Consider the following 23906-nt stretch of genomic DNA (forward strand, 5'->3'; position numbering starts at 1 on the left):
CAATGCACTGATTGCTGCTGTGTACAGACCTCCAACCTACAATGTTGACTCATTCATCTCGAATCTGAAAAACCTTTTGGGGTCTTTAGAAATCATGGATCATCACCCAATCATTGTGTGCGGAGACTTTAATGAAAACCTTTTGTCCAGCACACCACATCCAATATTTGATGTTTTTGAATCCAGAGGATATGTACAAGTAATCACAAGTGCAACCACTGAAAAGAACACACTGTTGGACCACATTTTCATCTCTCAACCACAGAATTGTATCCAGTCAGGAATATTACAAACATACTATAGTTACCACAATCCTGTGTACTGTGTAATAACTTCTAATGTTTCTGTTGAAAGCACCCTGGTTCAACATCATGAAGCAAATAAGACAAAGAGAAAGCCACTAGGATCCGACACCAAAACTCCTCCAACTGCTACTATCAAGACAACTGCTCACATATGTCCCCATTGTAACAAAACATGTAAATCAAGGGCCGGCCTCATCAGCCACCTTAGGACACACAAATGACCAAACCCACAGACAAACGATCATAGTAGTTTCAAGTTGAAGATTGGCAAAAATGATGACATGTGGAACATCACTGTGTAAAACTGCTGTAGAGTAACAGGGAAAAAAGAAGCTCTAACAGTATTTCTGTCACCTAAAAAAGAAAAATGATGAAGCCCTGAAGAATATCGATGAATAACCAGGAATGCCACACAGTCAAACAAGCCCAAAAATACATCAAAGAAACTTTCAATATACCACTCACCCAAACTATTTTAATGTATTTTAATGTATTTTAAACCATGTTTGAAAGCACCTAATTTCAGGCACTGCTTGCCCGAGCAACTTGAAAGACCTTACAGTGTCAAGTTATCCAGTCAGGAATATTACAAACATACTATAGTTACCACAATCCTGTGTACTGTGTAATAACTTCTAAAGTGTCTGTTGAAAGCACCCTGGTTCAACATCATGAAGCAAATAAGACCAAGAGAAGGCCACTAGGATCCGACACCAAAACTCCTCAAACTGCCACTATCAGGACACCAAAACTCCTCAAACTGCCACTATCAGGACAACTGCTCACATATGTCCCCATTGCAACAAAACATGTAAATCAAGGGCCGGCCTCACCAGCCACCTGAGGACACACAAATGACCAAACCCACAGACAGACAATCATACTAGTTTCAAGTTGAAGATAGGCAACAATGATGACATGTGGAACATCACTGTGGAACATCACTGTGGAACATCGCTGTAAGTTAACAGGAAAAAAGGACCTTACGAATAACCAGGAATGCCACACACTAACAGTCAAATGAGCCCAAAAATACATCAAAGAAACTTTCAATGTAACAAATATACCAATGATACGACTCACCCAAACCATTTTAATGTATTTTAATGTATTTTAAACCTAATTTCAGGCACTGCTTGACTGAGCAACCTGAAAGACCTTCCTGTGCAAAGTTCGCCTGCAACTCTTGAACTGTAAGTATCCTTCTGGATTCACTAAATCATGAAGCATCTGACCATATAGGCCCTACCCAATTGTGATTGTGTTTTTATAATTGTAGTTGATTTCACTGAGTGTGTGTTGCATTAAAGGACAACTTTGGTTTTTTACAACAAGGGTTCATATTTTAGATTGTAATTAGAGAAAAGAAAAAGTTAATGTTAAAATGTTTTCATTTGCTTTGTTCTATTGTTTTATCACGTTTACCGGGCTGAAATGTGGGGCATGCGTACGCATGGGGGCATGCGTACAAGTGGCTAAATATGTATTTTTAGACACAATAAGCCAGCAGTATCTTTATTGCTATTTACAGTAACACTTCTAGCCCCCATAAGTCACATCCAACCATGAAAGGTTGTGTTGTATCTTGGGAATGGGCTTATTCTGTGTAAAATGACATATTTACTCCAACACGTCCATGCCCCAAACACTGAAATAAGAATCTCTAAAACAATAGAACGAAGCAAATGAAAACATTTTAACATTCACTTTTTCTTTTCTCTAATTACAATCTAAAATATGAACCCTTGTTGTAAAAAAACAAAGTTGTCCTTTAACAACTGGTGAAGTCAACTCGACTCTGTAAAAAGTTGAGTTGATGTCGATTTTATCGTTTGATGACATCATCACATCACACACGACCCCCCATTATTTGGGGGGGGGGGTCACATAGATTCATAAAAAAATCTTATGAATCTATGTGAAACATTGTTTTCCCACTCAACATTTCTAAACTGCAAATTGAAGGACTTTTTAATACCTCTAAAATGACAAATTTAACATTGTCCAAATTGTCAAATATATAGAGGCAGAAATTGTGAAAATTGCCAATCTTACATGCTCACAACGCCTCATTGTGTGTGTGTGTGTGTGTGTGTGTGTGTGTGTGTGTGTGTGTGTGTGTGTGTGTGTGTGTGTGTGTGTGTGTGTGTGTGTGTGTGTGTGTGTGTGTGTGTGTGTGTGTGTGTGTGTGTGTGTGTGTGTGTGTGTGTGTGTGTAGTATGTATGTTCGTCTTTTATAGGCTCAATCCTGTTGAAGTGGGCCTTTTCAATAAATATATTGCCATAATGAAGTCTGTTGCCATGGCCGTTCCGAGATAAATCATCAGTGTATGGACTGCCTGCTGCCAACACTGGTAAATATACTTGAACTGTATCAGTTCAAATGTGAACCAATAGACATGTTATATTATAAAACTATGTAATGTTCTAAAGTCAGCATTTTAACAGTCTATACAGTAGAAAATTAAGAACAATATGCAAACCTAATTATTGTGAAAACAATGCACTTTGCCATATGCCTACAATCCCTACATACATCAAAAGTATAAATGATCTGGTCTTGGATGATGATGCCAGTCTGACAAAGAAGTTGTGTTGACGTGCACATATAGTAAACGGCTTATGGGTGGTAAATGGTAAATGGTGCATTTATATAGCACTTTAATCCAAGGCACTTTACATAGATTGCATTACATTCACCCATTCACACACACATTCATACACCGGAGGTGGAGGAAACCATGCAAGGCACCAACCTACTCACCGGGCATTAATATCAGTTTATCAACCTTTTTTAGACATCATCACCCAAGAGACCATCATCAACGCTGAGTCTGCGTGGGATTGGTTCCTCCAGGTGGCTAAAGACGTGAGTCAATTGTTGTAGCAATATAGTTGTATATAAGATGGTTTGTTCTAGTTCCTAAATTAGCCATTGATTGTGTGCCATCTAATTAATGGCTTAGAAAAGAATTGGCCTGAGGTGAGATTTACTAGCTGACCTCTGTTGTTAATTCCTGAGGACCTTCATGAATGTCACTTTTCCTTTGTGTTATCTTTGACCAGTTCAACTTCTGTGTTACCCAACCAGACACCAGAATGATTCCTGCCGACTTCCTCATTCCTGCCCAGTCACAGAACCCCATCAGGGACAACCTTCATCACAAGGTACTCTCCCCAGTGACCCAATAACGGTTCTCATAGTTTTTAATCATTATTTGCAGAAGATATCTGATCATTTTGAATGTGAAAACATGTACTGTACTTCAGTCTGCTTTATTCATCTGTTGTAATCCAGTGCCTGTGGGCAACTGAACAAACTGTAAGCGTCTCTTTCTAAATGGTTCAAATTAATAGTCTCTCCTGACATTTTAGTTGTTTTGAAAGTAAAATATCCCTTTAAGCTTGCCAGACTCAACTCTTAAATTTTACAGAGGTTAATATCCCAATGGACATTAACTTGTCTGCTTATTTAAACCTCACTGTAGATTGCTGTTTTGTTCAATACCAATTTTGAATTATGTTATGTTCTTTTCATCCCTGTCCAACATTAGGTCTTCCAAGGGAACAAACCAAGCAACTCAATTATTTTCAAGAAACTGAGTCCCTTTATGCTTGGAGTTCTGGTTGGTAAGTAGTGGATCTTTTAACAGATTGTTCCCTTGCCCTGTTGGCATATTTGGTCTGGAGGAAGAACTTTGAGCAGATAGTTTATGATGTTTCTGCAGTAGAAAAGAACTGGCCTGAGGTCAGATTTACTTGCTGGCCACTGCTGTAAATTCCTGAGGACCTTTGTAAATGTCACTTTTCCTATCTTTGACCAGTTCAACTCATGTGTTATCCAACTAGGCACCAGAATGATTCCTGCCAACTTCCTCATTCCTGCCCAGTCACAGAACCCAATCAGGGGCAACCTTCATCACAATTAAGGTACCCTCCCCAGTGACCCAATAACGGTTCTCATAGTTTTTAATCATTATTTGCAGAAGATATCTGACCATTTTGAATGTGAGAACATGTACTGTACCTCTGTCTCCTTTATTCATCTGTTGTAATCCAGTGCCCGTGGGCAACTAAACAAACTGTAAGCATCTCTTTCTAAATGGTTCAAATTAATAGTCTGTCCTGACTCTTTCTTTGGTTGTTCAGATCCTGGTGGCCAACTTTCTGGCCCAGACAGAATCGCTGATGAAGGGGAAGACCTCAGACAAGGCCCGCAAAGAGCTGGAGGTTAGTGTTTCTGCTGTTGGGAAGTCATTCCTAACAGGGTCCTATTCGCATTAGAGTAGGGTTAGGGTGGGCCTTGGGAACATAGATATGCTCTGTGTCATCTCCTCACTCTGTACCTTCTGCCCATTGTGTCACCACTGTAAAAATAAGTTGTATGTTTTTTCTTTCCCTAATTCCACCTCAGGATCATTTCCGTAACACGCCTCTGGAAAAGAATCTTCCGGTGCTTCTGGCTGTGCTGGGAGTCTGGTACATCAACTTCTTCCAGGCTGAGACCCACACCATGCTGCCCTACGACCAGTATATGCACCGCTTTGCTGCCAACTTCCAGCAGGTCAGTCACACAGAGACTGAAACGCTGAACAAAAGGGTTGAGAGGCAGAGGGACTGAAAGATGGAAGACAGGAGCTGGGGAATAACATCTGTTGGTACAACAGGTTATATGTACTGAGTTGTAAGTACAGGCCAGTCTATGACAACAGTACTATGACATCATATTGATGATCATGGGAAGACAGGAGCTGGGGAATAACATCTGTTGGTACAACAGGTTATATGTACTGAGTTGTAAGTACAGGCCAGTCTATGACAACAGTACTATGACATCATATTGATGATCATGTTATTCCATAGGGATTTGAGGCTTTCTTTTTGTCTGCTGATCCGACTGACTTTCTTGGTTCCATATAGGCTAACTCATTTTCTGCCAGTCAACTGCCTGATCAACAATTCAACTTTTTTTATAAAAAGTAATTTTTTAGATATTCTTTGCGGAAAAAACATGTTTTGCATGAAACACCTGTTTATTAAGGTAACTCCACTAAACAGACTTCTTCAGAGTCTTTCAGACAGGCAGTATGGCTTATAGTTGCATCATGTGCACATACTGTATACATGCAATATACTGTACACAGTGTGTTTTGTGTGAGTGAACAAGTAGCATCTGTATCTAAAGTTCAGAGTCAGACACAAAGTTTTACTGTAAGTGTTAGGCCCCCTGCAGCGTTGACCTGGTTGAAATCAGGAAAGCCTGGTTGCTGTCAGGATGGCAGAGATAGAGAAGCTGCATTGCGTCTGATTGTGATCGTTGCTTGTGGTCCACAGGGTGACATGGAATTTAACAGGAAGAATATCAGCAAAAGTGGAACCCATGTCCCATACCACACTGGACCGATCGTCTGGGGAGAGCCAAGGACCAATGGACAGCATGCCTTCTATCAGCTCATTCATCAAGGTACTGTGATATTAACACACCCTGTCTTCTACTCTGATGCATTATATTAAAAAAATATTTTTGTTCAACATTTGAAATGTGTTTTTTTGGGTTGGTTGACTAAGTTGTTGTCTTCCCTTCCCATAGGGTCGAGCTAGGCAAGCAGCTGGCCAATCAGATCAAACATGAGCTCAAAGATAACTCTGAGGTCACGTCCCATGATTCCTCCTCCAACGGGCCTATCAACTTCCTGAAGAAAAACTTTGCCTGAATAACCTCCCTCTGCTCTGAGCTTCAGTTTGTGATCCAACACAATTGGCTAAATAATTTAAGTGTTGTCCTCCCATAAAGTTTTGCACACAGTCTAAGGACATTAATGATAACTTAAGTTAACATGTTCACGGCCACGGAAGCCTGCGTTTTGTATTTTCTCCTATTTTGGTAGTTTATAGTAGAGCAGGTAAGCATTAGGGTTCTGTTGTAACTTTTATTTTGTGTTTAGGTTAGTAGTTTATAACTCAAGGTTAGTATTAGTATGTTTTGATTGTTTCCCTGATTTGCTCCGTGTGTCTTTATGATTTTGTAGTATTTTCCAATTTCAAATAATGTAAATATCTTAAGTTATGAATAAAAACGGGTTTCACTCCCAATTCATGTTACATCCCCTTTTTTTCCCTAGACGGGGACGTAACAATCGCCAGTATGTTAATTTGAGTGTTGATGTACATTGTGAGACATGACTGTATGTTGATGTGTATAACCTTTTAAAGGAAATCATATGGTTGCTTTTTGAAGGGAAGAAATACAATCTCCAATTAATAATGTGCAGATATTACTGTTGTTGAAGATATGCCCCACACAACTTAGTCAGCATTGAGTTGCAAAATAAATGTTCCATTTGTCACTTTATGCACTTGTATCGTCATGCTTTGGTTACATAGCACATGCCATGTGATGGACAATTATTCATATCCCTCAAAGGTTAAAACAAAGTGTTGTTCAATAACAAACCCGTCTCTACAGATCTCTTGCATTTTTCAGCCATGTACCTCACTGGTTTCCATTTAAAAAAAAGAATGGTATAGCCTGTGTCTCAGCATCCTCCATTTTGCATGCACATTCCCACTAGGTCAAGGAACAGATGCCACCCTTCTCACATTGGCCACCAAGCAGGTCAACTTTTGAATAACACATTTTTGGAACACAATGCCTTAAAATAACACATGCAGCATCTGATTGTCATGAAAGGTTCAAGAACACAGTTTTTTCCACTACTTGCAGCTATATTTTTATGTTGATTTGATTGTCCATACTGTTAGGTTCATGTAATAACTCTGCTTGTCTGCATTGTAATTAAATTTACATTTTATTGCCTGCAAACTTGACATTTTGTACTATTATAGCCATAGTTTTTTGGCTTGAAGCGAGCCCACAATTGTTTCGAAGGAACAATATTTTTCTAGTTGTGGGCTCGCCTATAAGGCGAGCACACTTTAGATATTGTCATTATTTATCTATCAGTCAGTCAGACAGTAGACGGGAACTTCGGTTCCTTTCTACTCCTACATACTTAGTGAGAAAATGAAAATAAAAACATCAATGTGTTCAGTTTACAGTGGCGAAGTGCGCTATTATTTTTTATAGCAATCGGCCAAATGGTGGCGCTGTAGGAAGCCTTCGAAAGTGCGATCTTTGAACAGGTATAGCTCATGCTGTGTTTGAGGTACAGGCATGAAACCTGTATACACGTATGCGTCTCCTCATGCCGAACAACTTTTACCCTCTAACTTTTGACCTCTGACCTTTAGGTCTCCCACAATTCGGAATAATATGAAAAACAGTAAAAATCTATCTCCTCCTGGGTTTTTTTTGTTACGCGCACGAAACTTTTTTCACATGAACTTTGGACCAATACGGTGAGATTGATCAACCAGATTTTTTTTAAAGTGAAATATAATTTTTTAATAATTCAATCAATATTGCGGTTTTATGCAAATTATTCTTCGGTCTCTAAATCATACATGCAAAGTTACACGTTCATGGCATTTGGCAAAGATGTAGAGGGTTAGTCAAAGTATCACTGAAACCAATTTTATTCCAATCGGCCAAAGGGGGGCGCTATACGAAGCGTTTGAAAATTCAAACTTCAAACGGGCATAAGTCATGACTCGTTTCATTTGAAGACATGCAACTTGTTACACGCGTGCTTTGACTCGAGCGGAAGACATCTGTGTCGTTTTTAAGTAAGCTCCGCCCTTCGATTTTCCGCCATTTTGAGCAGTTTGTAAAACGCGTAAACCCGCTTTTATTCTGGAATTTTCGCGTCACGTGCACAAAACATTTTTTTACATGAACTTTGGACCGATATCTAAAGATCTGTCAGATCGGATTTCTTTAACATTGAAACATGCTTTTTTAAATAATTCAAACAATATTGCATTTTTATGCAAATTATTCTTCTGCCTCTAAAACATACAAGCAAAGTCACATTTTCATGACAAAATAGTGTAGAGGGTTAGTTCAAATATCACTGAAACCAATCTTACCCCAAATGGCCAAAGGGGGGCGCTATATAATTTTGAGCAGTTTGTAAAACGCTTAAACCCGTTTTTATTCTAGGATTTTTTTTGCAATTTGCATGAAACATTCTACACGCAATCTAAGGACCTTTATCTAACATGCCTATGAAGTGCACACAAAAAATTATAAAATAATAATAATAAATATAGCTGCAAGCAGCGATAAAGTGTCCAAAGCCAAAAACACCTCAAATCATGAACACAGCCTGGGATGTGCGTGAAATCTTGCAAGCACATTCCCAATAGGTCAAGGAACAGATACCAACCTTCTCACATTGGCCTGTTATAGCGCCACCAGCGGGTCAACTTTTGCACAACACATTTTTGGAACAAAATGGACCAATCTTTGACGTCAGTAACGTCAAAGAGAGCACTGCCTGCGATCTTGACATTTTGTGCTTTTATAGCCATTGTTTTCCGGCTTGAAGCGAGCCCACAATTGTTTCGAAGGAACAATATTTTTCTAGTGACAATATCTAACCGTCATATCAAGTTCTCCTCAAAACTTCGGTTCCTTTCTACTCCTACATACTTATACAGAAAATGAAAATAAAAACATCAATGTGTTCAGCTTACAGTGGCGAAGTGTGCTATTATTTTTTACAGCAATCGGCCAAATGGTGGCGCTGTAGGAAGCCTTCGAAAGTGCGAACTTTGAACAGATAGAGCTCTTGCTCTGTTATACGTACAGTCATGAAACCTGTATACACGTATGCGTCTCCTCATGCCGAACAACTTTTATGCTCTGACTTTTGACCTCTGACCTTTAGATCCCCCAGAATTTTGAATTATATAAAAAACAGTAAAAATCTATCTCCTCCTGGGATTTTTGCGTTACGCGCACAAAACTTTTTTCACATGAACTTTGGACCAATACGGTCAGATTGATCAACCAGATTTTTTTTAAAGTGAAATATAATTTTTTAATAATTCAATCAATATTGCGGTTTTATGCAAATTATTCTTCGGCCTCTAAATCATACATGCAAAGTCACACATTCATGGCATTTGGCAAAGATGTGGAGGGTTAGTCAAAGTATCACTGAAACCAATTTTATTCCAATCGGCCAAAGGGGGGCGCTATACGAAGCGTTTGAAAATTCAAACTTCAAACGGGCATAAGTCATGACTCGTTTCGTTTGAAGACATGCAACTTGTTACACGCGTGCTTTGACTCGAGCGGAAGACATCTGTGTCGTTGTTAAGTAAGCTCCGCCCTTCGATTTTCCGCCATATTGAGCAGTTTGTAAAACGCGTAAACCCGCTTTTATTCTGGAATTTTCGCTCCACGTGCACAAAACTTTTTTTACGTGAACTTTGGACCGATATCTAAAGATCTGTCAGATCGGATTTCTTTAAAATTGAAACATGCTTATTTAAATAAATTCAATGAATATTGCAGTTTTATGCAAATTATTCTTCTGCCTCTAAATCATACATGCAAAGTAACATGTTCATGGCATTTGGCAAAGATGTAGAGTGTTAGTCCAAATATCACTAAAACCAATCTTACCCCAATTGGCCAAAGGGGGGCGCTATATCATTTTGAGCAGTTTGTGAAACGCTTAAACCCGTTAGGATTTTTTTTTGCAATTTGCATGAAACATTCTGCACACAATCTAAGGACCTTTATCTAATATGCCTATGAAGTGCACACACACACAAAAAAATAATAATAATGAATATAGCTGCAAGCAGCGATAAAGTGGCCAAAGCCAAAAACACCTCAAATCATGAACACAGCCTGCAATGTCCGTGAAATCTTGCAAGCACATTCAAGGAACAGATACCACCCTTCTCACATTGGCCTGTTATAGCGCCACCAGCGGGTCAACTTTTGCACAACACATTTTTGGAACAAAATGGACCAATCGTTGACGTCAGTAACGTCAAAGAGAGCACTGCCTGCGATCTTGACATTTTGTGCTTTTATAGCCATTGTTTTCTGGCTTGAAGCGAGCCCACAATTGTTTCGAAGGAACAATATTTTTCTAGTTGTGGGCTCGCCTATAAGGCGAGCACACTTTAGATATTGTCATTATTGTGGGCTCGCCTATAAGGCGAGCACACTTTAGATATTGTCATTATTTATCTATCAGTCAGTCAGACAGTAGACGGGAACTTCGGTTCCTTTCTACTCCTACATACTTAGTGAGAAAATGAAAATAAAAACATCAATGTGTTCAGTTTACAGTGGCGAAGTGCGCTATTACTTTTTACAGCAATCGGCCAAATGGTGGCGCTGTAGGAAGCCTTCGAAAGTGCGAACTTTGAACAGGTATAGCTCATGCTGTGTTTGAGGTACAGGCATGAAACCTGTATACACGTATGCGTCTCCTCATGCCGAACAACTTTTAGCCTCTGACTTTTGACCTCTGACCTTTAGATCTCCCACAATTTGGAATTATATGATAAACAGTAAAAATCTATCTCCTCCTGGAATTTTTGCGTTAAGCGTACAAAACTTTTTTCACATGAACTTTGGACCAATACGGTCAGATTGATCAACCAGATTTTTTTTAAAGTGAAATATAATTTTTTAATAATTCCATCAATATTGCGGTTTTATGCAAATTATTCTTCGGCCTCTAAATCATACATGCAAAGTTACACATTCATGGCATTTGGCAAAGATGTGGAGGGTTAGTCAAAGTATCACTGAAACCAATTTTATTCCAATCGGCCAAAGGGGGGCGCTATACGAAGCGTTTGAAAATTCAAACTTCAAACGGGCATAAGTCATGACTCGTTTTGTTTGAAGACATGCAACTTGTTACACGCGTGCTTTGACTCGAGCGGAAGACATCTGTGTCGTTGTTAAGTAAGCTCCGCCCTTCGATTTTCCGCCATATTGAGCAGTTTGTAAAACGCGTAAACCCGCTTTTATTCTGGAATTTTCGCTCCACGTGCACAAAACGTTTTTTACGTGAACTTTGGACCGATATCTAAAGATCTGTCAGATCGGATTTCTTTAAAATTGAAACATGCTTTTTTAAATAAATTCAATGAATATTGCAGTTTTATGCAAATTATTCTTCTGCCTCTAAATCATACATGCAAAGTAACATGTTCATGGCATTTGGCAAAGACGTAGAGTGTTAGTCCAAATATCACTAAAACCAATCTTACCCCAATTGGCCAAAGGGGGGCGCTATATCATTTTGAGCAGTTTGTGAAACGCTTAAACCCGTTAGGATTTTTTTTTTGCAATTTGCATGAAACATTCTACACACAATCTAAGGACCTTTATCTAATATGCCTATGAAGTGCACACACACAAAAAAATAATAATAATGAATATAGCTGCAAGCAGCGATAAAGTGGCCAAAGCCAAAAACACCTCAAATCATGAACACAGCCTGCAATGTGCGTGAAATTTTGCAAGCACATTCCCAATAGGTCAAGGAACAGATACCACCCTTCTTACATTGGCCTGTTATAGCGCCACCAGCGGGTCAACTTTTGCACAACACATTTTTGGAACAAAACGGACCAATCTTTGACGTCAGTAACGTCAAAGAGAGCACTGCCTGCGATCTTGACATTTTGTACTTTTATAGCCATTGTTTTCTGGCTTGAAGCGAGCCCACAATTGTTTCGAAGGAACAATATTTTTCTAGTTTATCTATCAGTCAGTCAGACAGTAGACGGGAACTTCGGTTCCTTTCTACTCCTACATACTTAGTGAGAAAATGAAAATAAAAACATCAATGTGTTCAGTTTACAGTGGCGAAGTGCGCTATTATTTTTTATAGCAATCGGCCAAATGGTGGCGCTGCACGAAGCCTTCGAAAGTGCGAACTTTGAACAGGTATAGCTCATGCTGTGTTTGAGGTACAGGCATGAAACCTGTATACACGTATGCGTCTCCTCATGCCGAACAACTTTTACCCTCTAACTTTTGACCTCTGACCTTTAGGTCTCCCACAATTCGGAATAATATGAAAAACAGTAAAAATCTATCTCCTCCTGGGTTTTTTTTGTTACGCGCACGAAACTTTTTTCACATGAACTTTGGACCAATACGGTGAGATTGATCAACCAGATTTTTTTTAAAGTGAAATATATTTTTTTAATAATTCAATCAATATTGCGGTTTTATGCAAATTATTCTTCGGCCTCTAAATCATACATGCAAAGTTACACGTTCATGGCATTTGGCAAAGATGTGGAGGGTTAGTCAAAGTATCACTGAAACCAATTTTATTCCAATCGGCCAAAGGGGGGCGCTATACGAAGCGTTTGAAAATTCAAACTTCAAACGGGCATAAGTCATGACTCGTTTCGTTTGAAGACATGCAACTTGTTACATGCGTGCTTTGACTCAAGCGGAAGACATCTGTGTCGTTGTTAAGTAAGCTCCGCCCTTCAATTTTCCGCCATTTTGAGCAGTTTGTAAAACGCGTAAACCCGCTTTTATTCTGGAATTTTCGCGTCACGTGCACAAAACTTTTTTTACGTGAACTTTGGACCGATATCTAAAGATCTGTCAGATCGGATTTCTTTAACATTGAAACATGCTTTTTTAAATAATTCAAACAATATTGCATTTTTATGCAAATTATTCTTCTGCCTCTAAAACATACATGCAAAGTCACATTTTCATGACAAAATAGTGTAGAGGGTTAGTTCAAATATCACTGAAACCAATCTTACCCCAAATGGCCAAAGGGGGGCGCTATATAATTTTGAGCAGTTTGTAAAACGCTTAAACCCGTTTTTATTCTAGGATTTTTTTTGCAATTTGCATGAAACATTCTACACGCAATCTAAGGACCTTTGTCTAACATGCCTATGAAGTGCACACAAAAAAATTATAAAATAATAATAATAAATATAGCTGCAAGCAGCGATAAAGTGGCCAAAGCCAAAAACACCTCAAATCATGAACACAGCCTGGGATGTGCGTGAAATCTTGCAAGCACATTCCCAATAGGTCAAGGAACAGATACCAACCTTCTCACATTGGCCTGTTATAGCGCCACCAGCGGGTCAACTTTTGCACAACACATTTTTGGAACAAAATGGACCAATCTTTGACGTCAGTAACGTCAAAGAGAGCACTGCCTGCGATCTTGACATTTTGTGCTTTTATAGCCATTGTTTTCTGGCTTGAAGCGAGCCCACAATTGTTTCGAAGGAACAATATTTTTCTAGTTTATCTATCAGTCAGTCAGTCAGACAGTAGACGGGAACTTCGGTTCCTTTCTACTCCTACATACTTAGTGAGAAAATGAAAATAAAAACATCAATGTGTTCAGTTTACAGTGGCGAAGTGCGCTATTATTTTTTATAGCAATCGGCCAAATGGTGGCGCTGCACGAAGCCTTCGAAAGTGCGAACTTTGAACAGGTATAGCTCATGCTGTGTTTGAGGTACAGGCATGAAACCTGTATACACGTATGCGTCTCCTCATGCCGAACAACTTTTAGCCTCTGACTTTTGACCTCTGACCTTTAGATCTCCCACAATTCGGAATTATATGAAAAACAGTAAAAATCTATCTCCTCCTGGGTTTTTTTCGATACGCGCACAAAACTTTTTTCACATGAACTTTGGACCAATACGGTCAGATTGATCAACCAGATTTTTTTTTAAGTGAAATATAATTTTTTAATAATTCAATAAATATTGCAGTTTCATGCAAATTATTCTTCGGCCTCTAAATCATACATGCAAAGTTACACGTTCATGGCATTTGGCAAAGATGTAGAGGGTTAGTCAAGGTATCACTGAAACCAATTTTATTCCAATCGGCCAAAGGGGGGCGCTATACGAAGCGTCTGAAAATTCAAACTTCAAACGGGCATAAGTCATGACTCGTTTCGTTTGAAGACATGCAACTTGTTACACGCGTGCTTTGACTCAAGCGGAAGACATCTGTGTCGTTGTTAAGTAAGCTCCGCCCTTTGATTTTCCGCCACTTTGAGCAGTTTGTAAAACGCGTGAACCCGCTTTTATTCTGGAATTTTCGCGTCACGTGCACAAAACTTTTTTTACGTGAACTTTGGACCGATATCTAAAGATCTGTCAGATCGGATTTCTTTAACATTGAAACATGCTTTTTTAAATAATTCAAACAATATTGCATTTTTATGCAAATTATTCTTCTGCCTCTAAAACATACAAGCAAAGTCACATTTTCATGACAAAATAGTGTAGAGGGTTAGTTCAAATATCACTGAAACCAATCTTACCCCAAATGGCCAAAGGGGGGCGCTATATAATTTTGAGCAGTTTGTAAAACGCTTAAACCCGTTTTTATTCTAGGATTTTTTTTGCAATTTGCATGAAACATTCTACACACAATCTAAGGACCTTTATCTAACATGCCTATGAAGTGCACACAAAAAAAATATAAAATAATAATAATAAATATAGCTGCAAGCAGCGATAAAGTGTCCAAAGCCAAAAACACCTCAAATCATGAACACAGCCTGGGATGTGCGTGAAATCTTGCAAGCACATTCCCAATAGGTCAAGGAACAGATACCAACCTTCTCACATTGGCCTGTTATAGCGCCACCAGCGGGTCAACTTTTGCACAACACATTTTTGGAACAAAATGGACCAATCGTTGACGTCAGTAACGTCAAAGAGAGCACTGCCTGCGATCTTGACATTTTGTACTTTTATAGCCATTGTTTTCTGGCTTGAAGCGAGCCCACAATTGTTTCGAAGGAACAATATTTTTCTAGTTTATTTATCTAGTAAGTAGACGGGATTTTCGGTTCCTTTCTACTCCTACATACTTAGTGAGAAAATGAAAATAAAAACATCAATGTGTTCAGCTTACAGTGGCGACGTGTGCTATTACTTTATACAGCAATCGGCCAAATGGTGGCGCTGTAGGAAGCCTTCGAAAGTGCGATCTTTGAACAGGTATAGCTCATGCTGTGTTATACATACAGGCATGAAACCTGTATACACGTATGCGTCTCCTCATGCCGAACAACTTTTACCCTCTAACTTTTGACCTCTGACCTTTAGGTCTCCCACAATTCGGAATAATATGAAAAACAGTAAAAATCTATCTCCTCCTGGGTTTTTTTTGTTACGCGCACGAAACTTTTTTCACATGAACTTTGGACCAATACGGTGAGATTGATCAACCAGATTTTTTTTAAAGTGAAATATAATTTTTTAATAATTCAATCAATATTGCGGTTTTATGCAAATTATTCTTCGGTCTCTAAATCATACATGCAAAGTTACACGTTCATGGCATTTGGCAAAGATGTGGAGGGTTAGTCAAAGTATCACTGAAACCAATTTTATTCCAATCGGCCAAAGGGGGGCGCTATACGAAGCGTTTGAAAATTCAAACTTCAAACGGGCATAAGTCATGACTCGTTTCGTTTGAAGACATGCAACTTGTTACACGTGTGCTTTGACTCGAGCGGAAGACATCTGTGTTGTTGTTAAGTAAGCTCCGCCCTTCAATTTTCCGCCATTTTGAGCAGTTTGTAAAACGCGTAAACCCGCTTTTATTCTGGAATTTTCGCTCCACGTGCACAAAACTTTTTTTACGTGAACTTTGGACCGATATCTAAAGATCTGTCAGATCGGATTTCTTTAAAATTGAAACATGCTTTTTTAAATAATTTCAATGAATATTGCAGTTTTATGCAAATTATTCTTCTGCCTCTAAATCATACATGCAAAGTAACATGTTCATGGCATTTGGCAAAGATGTAGAGTGTTAGTCCAAATATCACTAAAACCAATCTTACTCCAATTGGCCAAAGGGGGGCGCTATATCATTTTGAGCAGTGTGTGAAACGCTTAAACCCGTTAGGATTTTTTTTTGCAATTTGCATGAAACATTCTACACACAATCTAAGGACCTTTATCTAATAGGCCTATGAAGTGCACACACACAAAATAAATAATAATAATAATAAATATAGCTGCAAGCAGCGATAAAGTGGCCAAAGCCAAACACACCTCAAATCATGAACACAGCCTGCAATGTGCGTGAAATCTTGCAAGCACATTCCCAATAGGTCAAGGAACAGATACCACCCTTCTTACATTGGCCTGTTATAGCGCCACCAGCGGGTCAACTTTTGCACAACACATTTTTGGAACAAAATGGACCAATCTTTGACGTCAGTAACGTCAAAGAGAGCACTGCCTGCGATCTTGACATTTTGTCCTTTTATAGCCATTGTTTTCTGGCTTGAAGCGAGCCCACAATTGTTTCGAAGGAACAATATTTTTCTAGTTTATCTATCAGGCAAGCATATCAAGTTCTCCTCAAAACTTCGGTTCCTTTCAACTCCTACATACTTAGTGAGAAAATGAAAATAAAAACATCAATGTGTTCAGCTTACAGTGGCGACGCGTGCTATTACTTTTTACAGCAATCGGCCAAATGGTGGCGCTGTAGGAAGCCTTCGAAAGTGCGATCTTTGAACAGGTATAGCTCATGCTGTGTTTGAGGTCCAGCCATGAAACCTGTATACACTTATGCGTCTCCTCATGCCGAACAACTTTTACCCTCTAACTTTTGACCTCTGACCTTTAGGTCTCCCACAATTTGGAATAATATGAAAAACAGTAAAAATCTATCTCCTCCTGGGTTTCTTTCGTTACGCGCACGAAACTTTTTTCACATGAACTTTGGACCAATACGGTCAAACTGTCTGGTCGGATTTCTTTTAAAGTGAAATATATTTTTTTAATAATTCAATCAATATTGCGGTTTTATGCAAATTATTCTTCGGCCTCTAAATCATACATGCAAAGTTACACGTTCATGGCATTTGGCAAAGATGTAGAGGGTTAGTCAAAGTATCACTGAAACCAATTTTATTCCAATCGGCCAAAGGGGGGCGCTATACGAAGCGTTTGAAAATTCAAACTTCAAACGGGCATAAGTCATGACTCGTTTCGTTTGAAGACATGCAACTTGTTACACGCGTGCTTTGACTCGAGCGGAAGACATCTGTGTCGTTGTTAAGTAAGCTCCGCCCTTTGATTTTCCGCCATTTTGAGCAGTTTGTAAAACGCGTAAACCCCCTTTTATTCTGGAATTTTTGCTCCACGTGCACAAAACTTTTTTTACGTGAACTTTGGACCGATATCTAAAGATCTGTCAGATCGGATTTCTTTAAAATTTAAACATGCTTTTTTAAATAATTCAATGAATATTGCAGTTTTATGCAAATTATTCTTCTGCCTCTAAATCATACATGCAAAGTAACATGTTCATGGCATTTGGCAAAGATGTAGAGTGTTAGTCCAAATATCACTAAAACCAATCTTACCCCAATTGGCCAAAGGGGGGCGCTATATCATTTTGAGCAGTTTGTGAAACGCTTAAACCCGTTAGGATTTTTTTTTTTGCAATTTGCATGAAACATTCTACACACAATCTAAGGACCTTTATCTAATATGCCTATGAAGTGCACACACACAAAAAAAATAATAATAATGAATATAGCTGCAAGCAGCGATAAAGTGGCCAAAGCCAAAAACACCTCAAATCATGAACACAGCGTGCAATGTGCGTGAAATCTTGCAAGCACATTCCCAATAGGTCAAGGAACAGATACCACCCTTCTCACATTGGCCTGTTATAGCGCCACCAGCGGGTCAACTTTTGCACAACACATTTTTGGAACAAAATGGACCAATCTTTGACGTCAGTAACGTCAAAGAGAGCACTGCCTGCGATCTTGACATTTTGTACTTTCATATCCAATGTTTTCCGGCTTGAAGCGAGCCCACAATTGTTTCGAAGGAACAATATTTTCTAGTTTATCTATCAACCAGAGCATATCAAGTTCTCCTCAATACTTTGTCCGCTTTCAACTCCTACATACTTAGTGAGAAAATGAAAATAAAAACATCAATGTGTTCAGCCTACAGTGGCGACGTGTGCTATTATTTTATACAGCAATCGGCCAAATGGTGGCGCTGTTGGAAGCCTTCGAAAGTGCGAACTTTGAACAGGTATAGCTCATGCTGTGTTTGGGGTAAAGCCATGAAACCTGTATACACTTATGCGTCTCCTCATGCCGAACAACTTTTACCCTCTAACTTTTGACCTCTGACCTTTAGGTTTCCCACAATTCGGAATTATATGAAAAACAGTAAAAATCTATCTCCTCCTGGGATTTTCGCGTCAAGTGCACAAAACTTTTTTCACATGAACTTTGGACCAATACAGTCAGATTGATCAACCAGATTTTTTTTAAAGTGAAATATAATTTTTTAATAATTCAATAAATATTGCGGTTTTATGCAAATTATTATTCGGCCTCTAAATCATACATGCAAAGTTACACGTTCATGGCATTTGGCAAAGATGTGGAGGGTTAGTCAAAGTATCACTGAAACCAATTTTATTCCAATCGGCCAAAGGGGGGCGCTATACGAAGTGTCTGAAAATTCAAACTTCAAACGGGCATAAGTCATGACTCGTTTCGTTTGAAGACATGCAACTTGTTACACGCGTGCTTTGACTCAAGCGGAAGACATCTGTGTCGTTGTTAAGTAAGCTCCGCCCTTCAATTTTCCGCCATTTTGAGCAGTTTGTAAAACGCGTAAACCCGCTTTTATTCTGGAATTTTCGCGTCACGTGCACAAAACTTTTTTTACGTGAACTTTGGACCGATATCTAAAGATCTGTCAGATCGGATTTCTTTAACATTGAAACATGCTTTTTAAAATAATTCAAACAATATTGCATTTTTATGCAAATTATTCTTCTGCCTCTAAAACATACATGCAAAGTCACATTTTCATGACAAAATAGTGTAGAGGGTTAGTTCAAATATCACTGAAACCAATCTTACCCCAAATGGCCAAAGGGGTGCGCTATATAATTTTGAGCAGTTTGTAAAACGCTTAAACCCGTTTTTATTCTAGGATTTTTTTTGCAATTTGCATGAAACATTCTACACGCAATCTAAGGACCTTTATCTAACATGCCTATGAAGTGCACACAAAAAAATTATAAAATAATAATAATAAATATAGCTGCAAGCAGCGATAAAGTGTCCAAAGCCAAAAACACCTCAAATCATGAACACAGCCTGGGATGTGCGTGAAATCTTGCAAGCACATTCCCAATAGGTCAAGGAACAGATACCAACCTTCTCACATTGGCCTGTTATAGCGCCACCAGCGGGTCAACTTTTGCACAACACATTTTTGGAACAAAATGGACCAATCTTTGACGTCAGTAACGTCAAAGAGAGCACTGCCTGCGATCTTGACATTTTGTGCTTTTATAGCCATTGTTTTCTGGCTTGAAGCGAGCCCACAATTGTTTCGAAGGAACAATATTTTTCTAGTTGATATTGGACTTCATCATTATTCCGCCACTTTTTCTCTAGCGGCTAGACCGTGCAGTCGCTTTTTACGAAACTCGGCAGTATGGCAGAGGACTATGCCAAACGGCTAAATCGCGAAGCTCGCAACAATCGGCCAAAGGGTGGCGCTGTAGGAAGCCTTTGAAAAATGCCAACTTTGAACTGGTGTAGCTCATGCCCTGTTTCAGGTACAGCAATGAAACCTGTATACACTTATGCGTCTCCTCATGCCGAACAACTTTTACGCTCTGACTTTTGACCTCTGACCTTTACTTCTCCCACAATTTTGAATTATATGAAAAACAGTCAAAATCTATCTCCTCCTGGGATTTTCGCGTAACGTGCGCGAAACTTTTTTTACATGAACTTTGGACCAATGCGGTCAGATCTGTCTCGGCAGATTTCTTTTAAAGCGAAACATTATTTTTTAATAATTCACTCAATGTTGCAGTTTTATGCAAATGATTCTTCTGCCTCTAAATCATACATGCAAAGTGACACGTTCATGGCATTTGGCAAATATGTCGAGGGTTAGTCCAAATATCACTGAAAGCAATCTTACTCCAATTGGCCAAAGGGGGGCGCTATACGAAGCGTTTGAAAACTCAAACTTTAAAGGGGCATAAGTCATGCCTCGTTTCGTTTGAAGACATGCAACTTGCTTACACGCGTGCCTTGACTCAAGCGGAAGACATCTGTGTCTTTGTTAAGTAAGCTCCGCCCTTAGATTTTCCGCAATGTTGAGCAGTTTGTAAAACACTTAAACCCGCTTTTATTCCGGAACTTTCGCGTCACGTGCACGGAACTTTTTTTACATGAACCTTGGACCAATATCTAAAGATATGTCAGATCGGATTTTTTTTTTAAATTGAAACATGCTTTTTTAATAATTCAATTCATATTGCGGTTTTATGCAAATTATTCTTCTGCCTCTAAAACAAACATTCAAAGTAATATTTTTTCACTGTGCAGAGCTGTGCATAGTTCACATGGTAAGGCCTTTGTCTATCATTCCAGAAGTCTCCTGTTCAAGCCTTACCTCATGCATTTAAAATACATTTTACACCATTTTGCCGTGAAAACCCTGGTATTGCAACTAAACATGGCAACCCGACCAAACATGGCAACCTTCTTAAGCAAGAGTATAAATAGTGGTTGAGTTGAAGCCACTCCCCCCCTCTCAGATTGTTTGGAAGCTGCATGGTGCTGCTGGTTGCTGCTACTCACTGCTACATTATGCAGCAGCTGCAGGTCTGTACACTGTTCATTATTCCAACAACTATTCCAATTTCTAACAGTTTTATTCATTATACTTACCCATACTATAATTTGGCTTTTAGATTTACCTCACCTGACCATACCTACCCGATCCACTCGATACACTGGCTGTGTGTGATGGAGGAACAATGTGACTTGGTAAGCTAACCATGTGCTCTGAAATGTTATGTTGTTTTTGGTTTTGGGATCTAAATGTTAAACGATTTCTTTTGGAATGTAATGCTTGTATGTTAGCTGCAACGTTGATTATTGAATTGATGTATTTTGAGTTTAATGCCAATGCCTAGTTGGGCAGATTAATGGAATTATTTTGTTTCAAGCCTGTAGTGCAGCAGATTATTTGAATTTTTGTTTTTCTATTCATTTGGCCTTTTTCTTTGATCCAGGCCAGGTTTATTGCCTAGAACTGAATCTGAAAGATGGCGAGCCTGCAGAAAGACTGACACAATCCTGTCTGACCTATGGTTATGGGTAGGAAAAAGCAGCCGCAGTGACACTTATTCCTAGTTTCATTTTATTTTTAAATGGAATGTTTTCTTCATTTCCACATGCAATGTTTTGGTCCCGGTCAGGGGCGTCACACCAAATTCTGGGCCCTGGGTACAAGGATTCACAGCGGGCCCCCCATGAATGTTAACTATTGAAAAATAGCAGATATACAAGCTCACAGCGCGGCACCGAGTGCCACGCTGCGAGCTTGTAGATCTGCTATTTTTGAAAAAAATGAGAAAATGTGTGCAAGAAACATATGTTTCCATGTCAGTGATGCTCAAACTTTTTCATGTGAAGGACCCCCAAAATTATATGTATTTAGCCACGGACCCCCATCTCAAAATATTTAGTTCCAGGGACACCCCAGAAGCAAAATTTGAGTTACAAATGTTCGCTTAAAAAAACACATATATTCAAAGATTTGCACACATTTTCACGACTTTTCAAAAATAGCAGATCTACAAGCTCGCAGCGCGGCACCGACGCGCTGTTAGCTTGTATATCTGCTATTTTTCAATAGCTAAAGTTACTAGGGCCCCTCCAACTTGGGCCCTAGTAACTCAGTCCCACTTTCCTACCCCTTGTGACGCCCCTGGTCCCGGTCCCCAAGTCACAATCAGTCACACAGCTGCGCAGCAATTGACAATCATCACCACACCCAGTATAAAACCGTCAGTCTGCAGTTTGCTCAGTGAGGTGCACATCACTGGAGCTGCTGCAGATCTGTACTGTTCATTATTTCAACAACTATTCCTATTTCTAACAGTTTTAATTCATTCATTCAGTTTAATTCATTCACCTCAGCTCACCTCACCTGGCTGGAAGATAAATTGGTAAGTGAACATGTGGCTCAGAAATGTTTGTTTCTGGTTTTGGGATTGGAATGTAAAAAGATTCATTTCGGGAATGTAATTATTGCTTGTAGATAAGCTGCTAAGTTGATTATTGATGTGTTTTGAGTTCAATGGCAAGCTTGTAGATCAGCAGATTTGTCGACTTTATTTTGTTTTAAGCTTGTAGATCGGCTGATTAGTTTTTTTTTATTAGTTTATATTGTCAGGAGTGTTTAGTTGTGGATGATTGCCTGTGTCCACTATTGTTTGGGGTGTGGCCTCATCTCTTTCTTTAATGTAAGCATTTAACTAAAGAGATGTGAGTATTATTGCGACTGTTAGGTCGCAGTTACTATCGAAACCTCCACCGGCTGTCACTCTGTCCGTGTGACATCATACTTTTGCCCTATTCATATCTCCGCTACCATTGCCCCTATCCATGCCAAACTTTGCACACACTCCTTGGCTGCCTGATTTCTCATATGGCCCTCCAGCGCCACCATGAGGCCGATTCTTGCAAAACATTTTTCAACACTGCTCCTACAGATTTTGGCCTAAAATCACGCAAATTGGATGGCAAATCACAACCTCCAAATCAGCAGATCTGTTGACTTTATTTTGTTTTAACCTTGTAGATCGGCTGATTAGTTGATATCTTTTTTTTATCCAGGCCCTGTTTTTTGCATGTGAACTGAATCTAACTGATGGCTTTGTTTGGTTTTCAGAAAAACTACATTTCCCAGAATGCAGCAGCTAAGATGGCTGCTTGTTGCAATCAGTTTGATTTGTCAGCACCTGGCCGCAACACAGCTTCTCCGAGTCAGGCAATCCAAATGTTTTTGCTCTTAACCACCGAGCTCTGCTTCACTGTGTAGCTGGCTCTCGAAGGGACTCTTCCAGCGAGCAGTAAGCAAAACTCCACTATGTTCATTTGCTCTGTATTTTGCCACATTGCTAATGGTGGTTCTATCTGTTCCCATTGTAGGCAAATTAGGAGCTGCATCTGAATCTTGGAAGAGAAATGGCATGTGTTAATGGAAGCAACGGCATACTGTGAAACATGTGTTTCGAATGTAACCCCTATTTGTTAAGTTCTGGAAAGAAGCATATTTTGAGTTAAAAGCCCCGGTTTTGGGAAGAACTTTATTTCATGTTTTAGGGGAACGCCCCATTGAATAAAACAACGCTTATTGCGTTTTCACCTTGAGAACTGTTTCCGTGTGCTGGTTTGGGTTCAGACTTCACAATACTTAATGTTTAAAAACTTTATTTGAAGACGTGTTAAAAGCCCCGGTTTTGGGAAGAACTTTATTTCATGTTTTAGGGGAACGCCCCATTGAATAAAACAACGCTTATTGCGTTTTCACCTTGAGAACTGTTTCCGTGTGCTGGTTTGGGTTCAGACTTCACAATACTTAATGTTTAAAAACTTTATTTGAAGACGTTTACTACTTGAATTATTTGAAAACATTGTGATTTAAAAGACATGCCTGAAAATGGCTAGGTTGTTAACCCTCTGTTTTGAAGGTTTACAACCTGATGACCAACTCTGTTGAAAACTAATGAAAAAGTTGGAAAATAAAGATATTGAGTTAAAACCTTGAGTTCTTTGGAACTATTTTATGTCTGTTGCATATAGTCTTTTGCATACA

At 39.1% G+C, this 23906-nt stretch overlaps 1 protein-coding gene across 2 annotated transcripts; it reads left to right on the forward strand.

Moving 5' to 3' along the window:
- Positions 1 to 889: 889 nt before the first annotated feature.
- On the forward strand, positions 890 to 4844 carry LOC308280951 (uncharacterized protein). 2 transcript variants are annotated; one of them, XR_013961798.1, is made up of 8 exons: positions 890 to 1498; positions 2524 to 2659; positions 3104 to 3174; positions 3372 to 3473; positions 3860 to 3935; positions 4155 to 4235; positions 4455 to 4535; positions 4720 to 4844. XR_013961798.1 is itself a non-coding variant. In XM_080755246.1 (8 exons), exons 2-7 carry the CDS (start codon positions 2636 to 2638, stop codon positions 4492 to 4494), a joined length of 369 nt encoding a protein of 122 aa, XP_080611372.1. In that variant the 5' UTR covers positions 890 to 1498; positions 2524 to 2635; the 3' UTR covers positions 4495 to 4535; positions 4720 to 4844. The 2 variants fall into 2 exon arrangements, 1 of the variants encoding a protein (XP_080611372.1); XM_080755246.1 differs by having other exon boundaries at positions 3397 to 3473.
- Positions 4845 to 23906: the final 19062 nt, after the last annotated feature.

This window comes from Nannobrachium achirus (genome assembly GCF_963921795.1).
Source record: "Nannobrachium achirus genome assembly, contig: SCAFFOLD_522, whole genome shotgun sequence".
NCBI classification, from domain to species: Eukaryota; Metazoa; Chordata; class Actinopteri; order Myctophiformes; family Myctophidae; genus Nannobrachium; species Nannobrachium achirus.

Bases quoted from the DNA above. Each gene is read 5' to 3' on its own strand.
- LOC308280951 (XM_080755246.1), top strand. From the start codon at position 2,636: ATGGACTGCCTGCTGCCAACACTG. The intron at 2,660-3,103 runs GTAAATATACTT...AACCTTTTTTAG, and splicing joins ACTGCCTGCTGCCAACACTG to ACATCATCACCCAAGAGACC. The intron at 3,474-3,859 runs GTACTCTCCCCA...GTCCAACATTAG, and splicing joins GGGACAACCTTCATCACAAG to GTCTTCCAAGGGAACAAACC.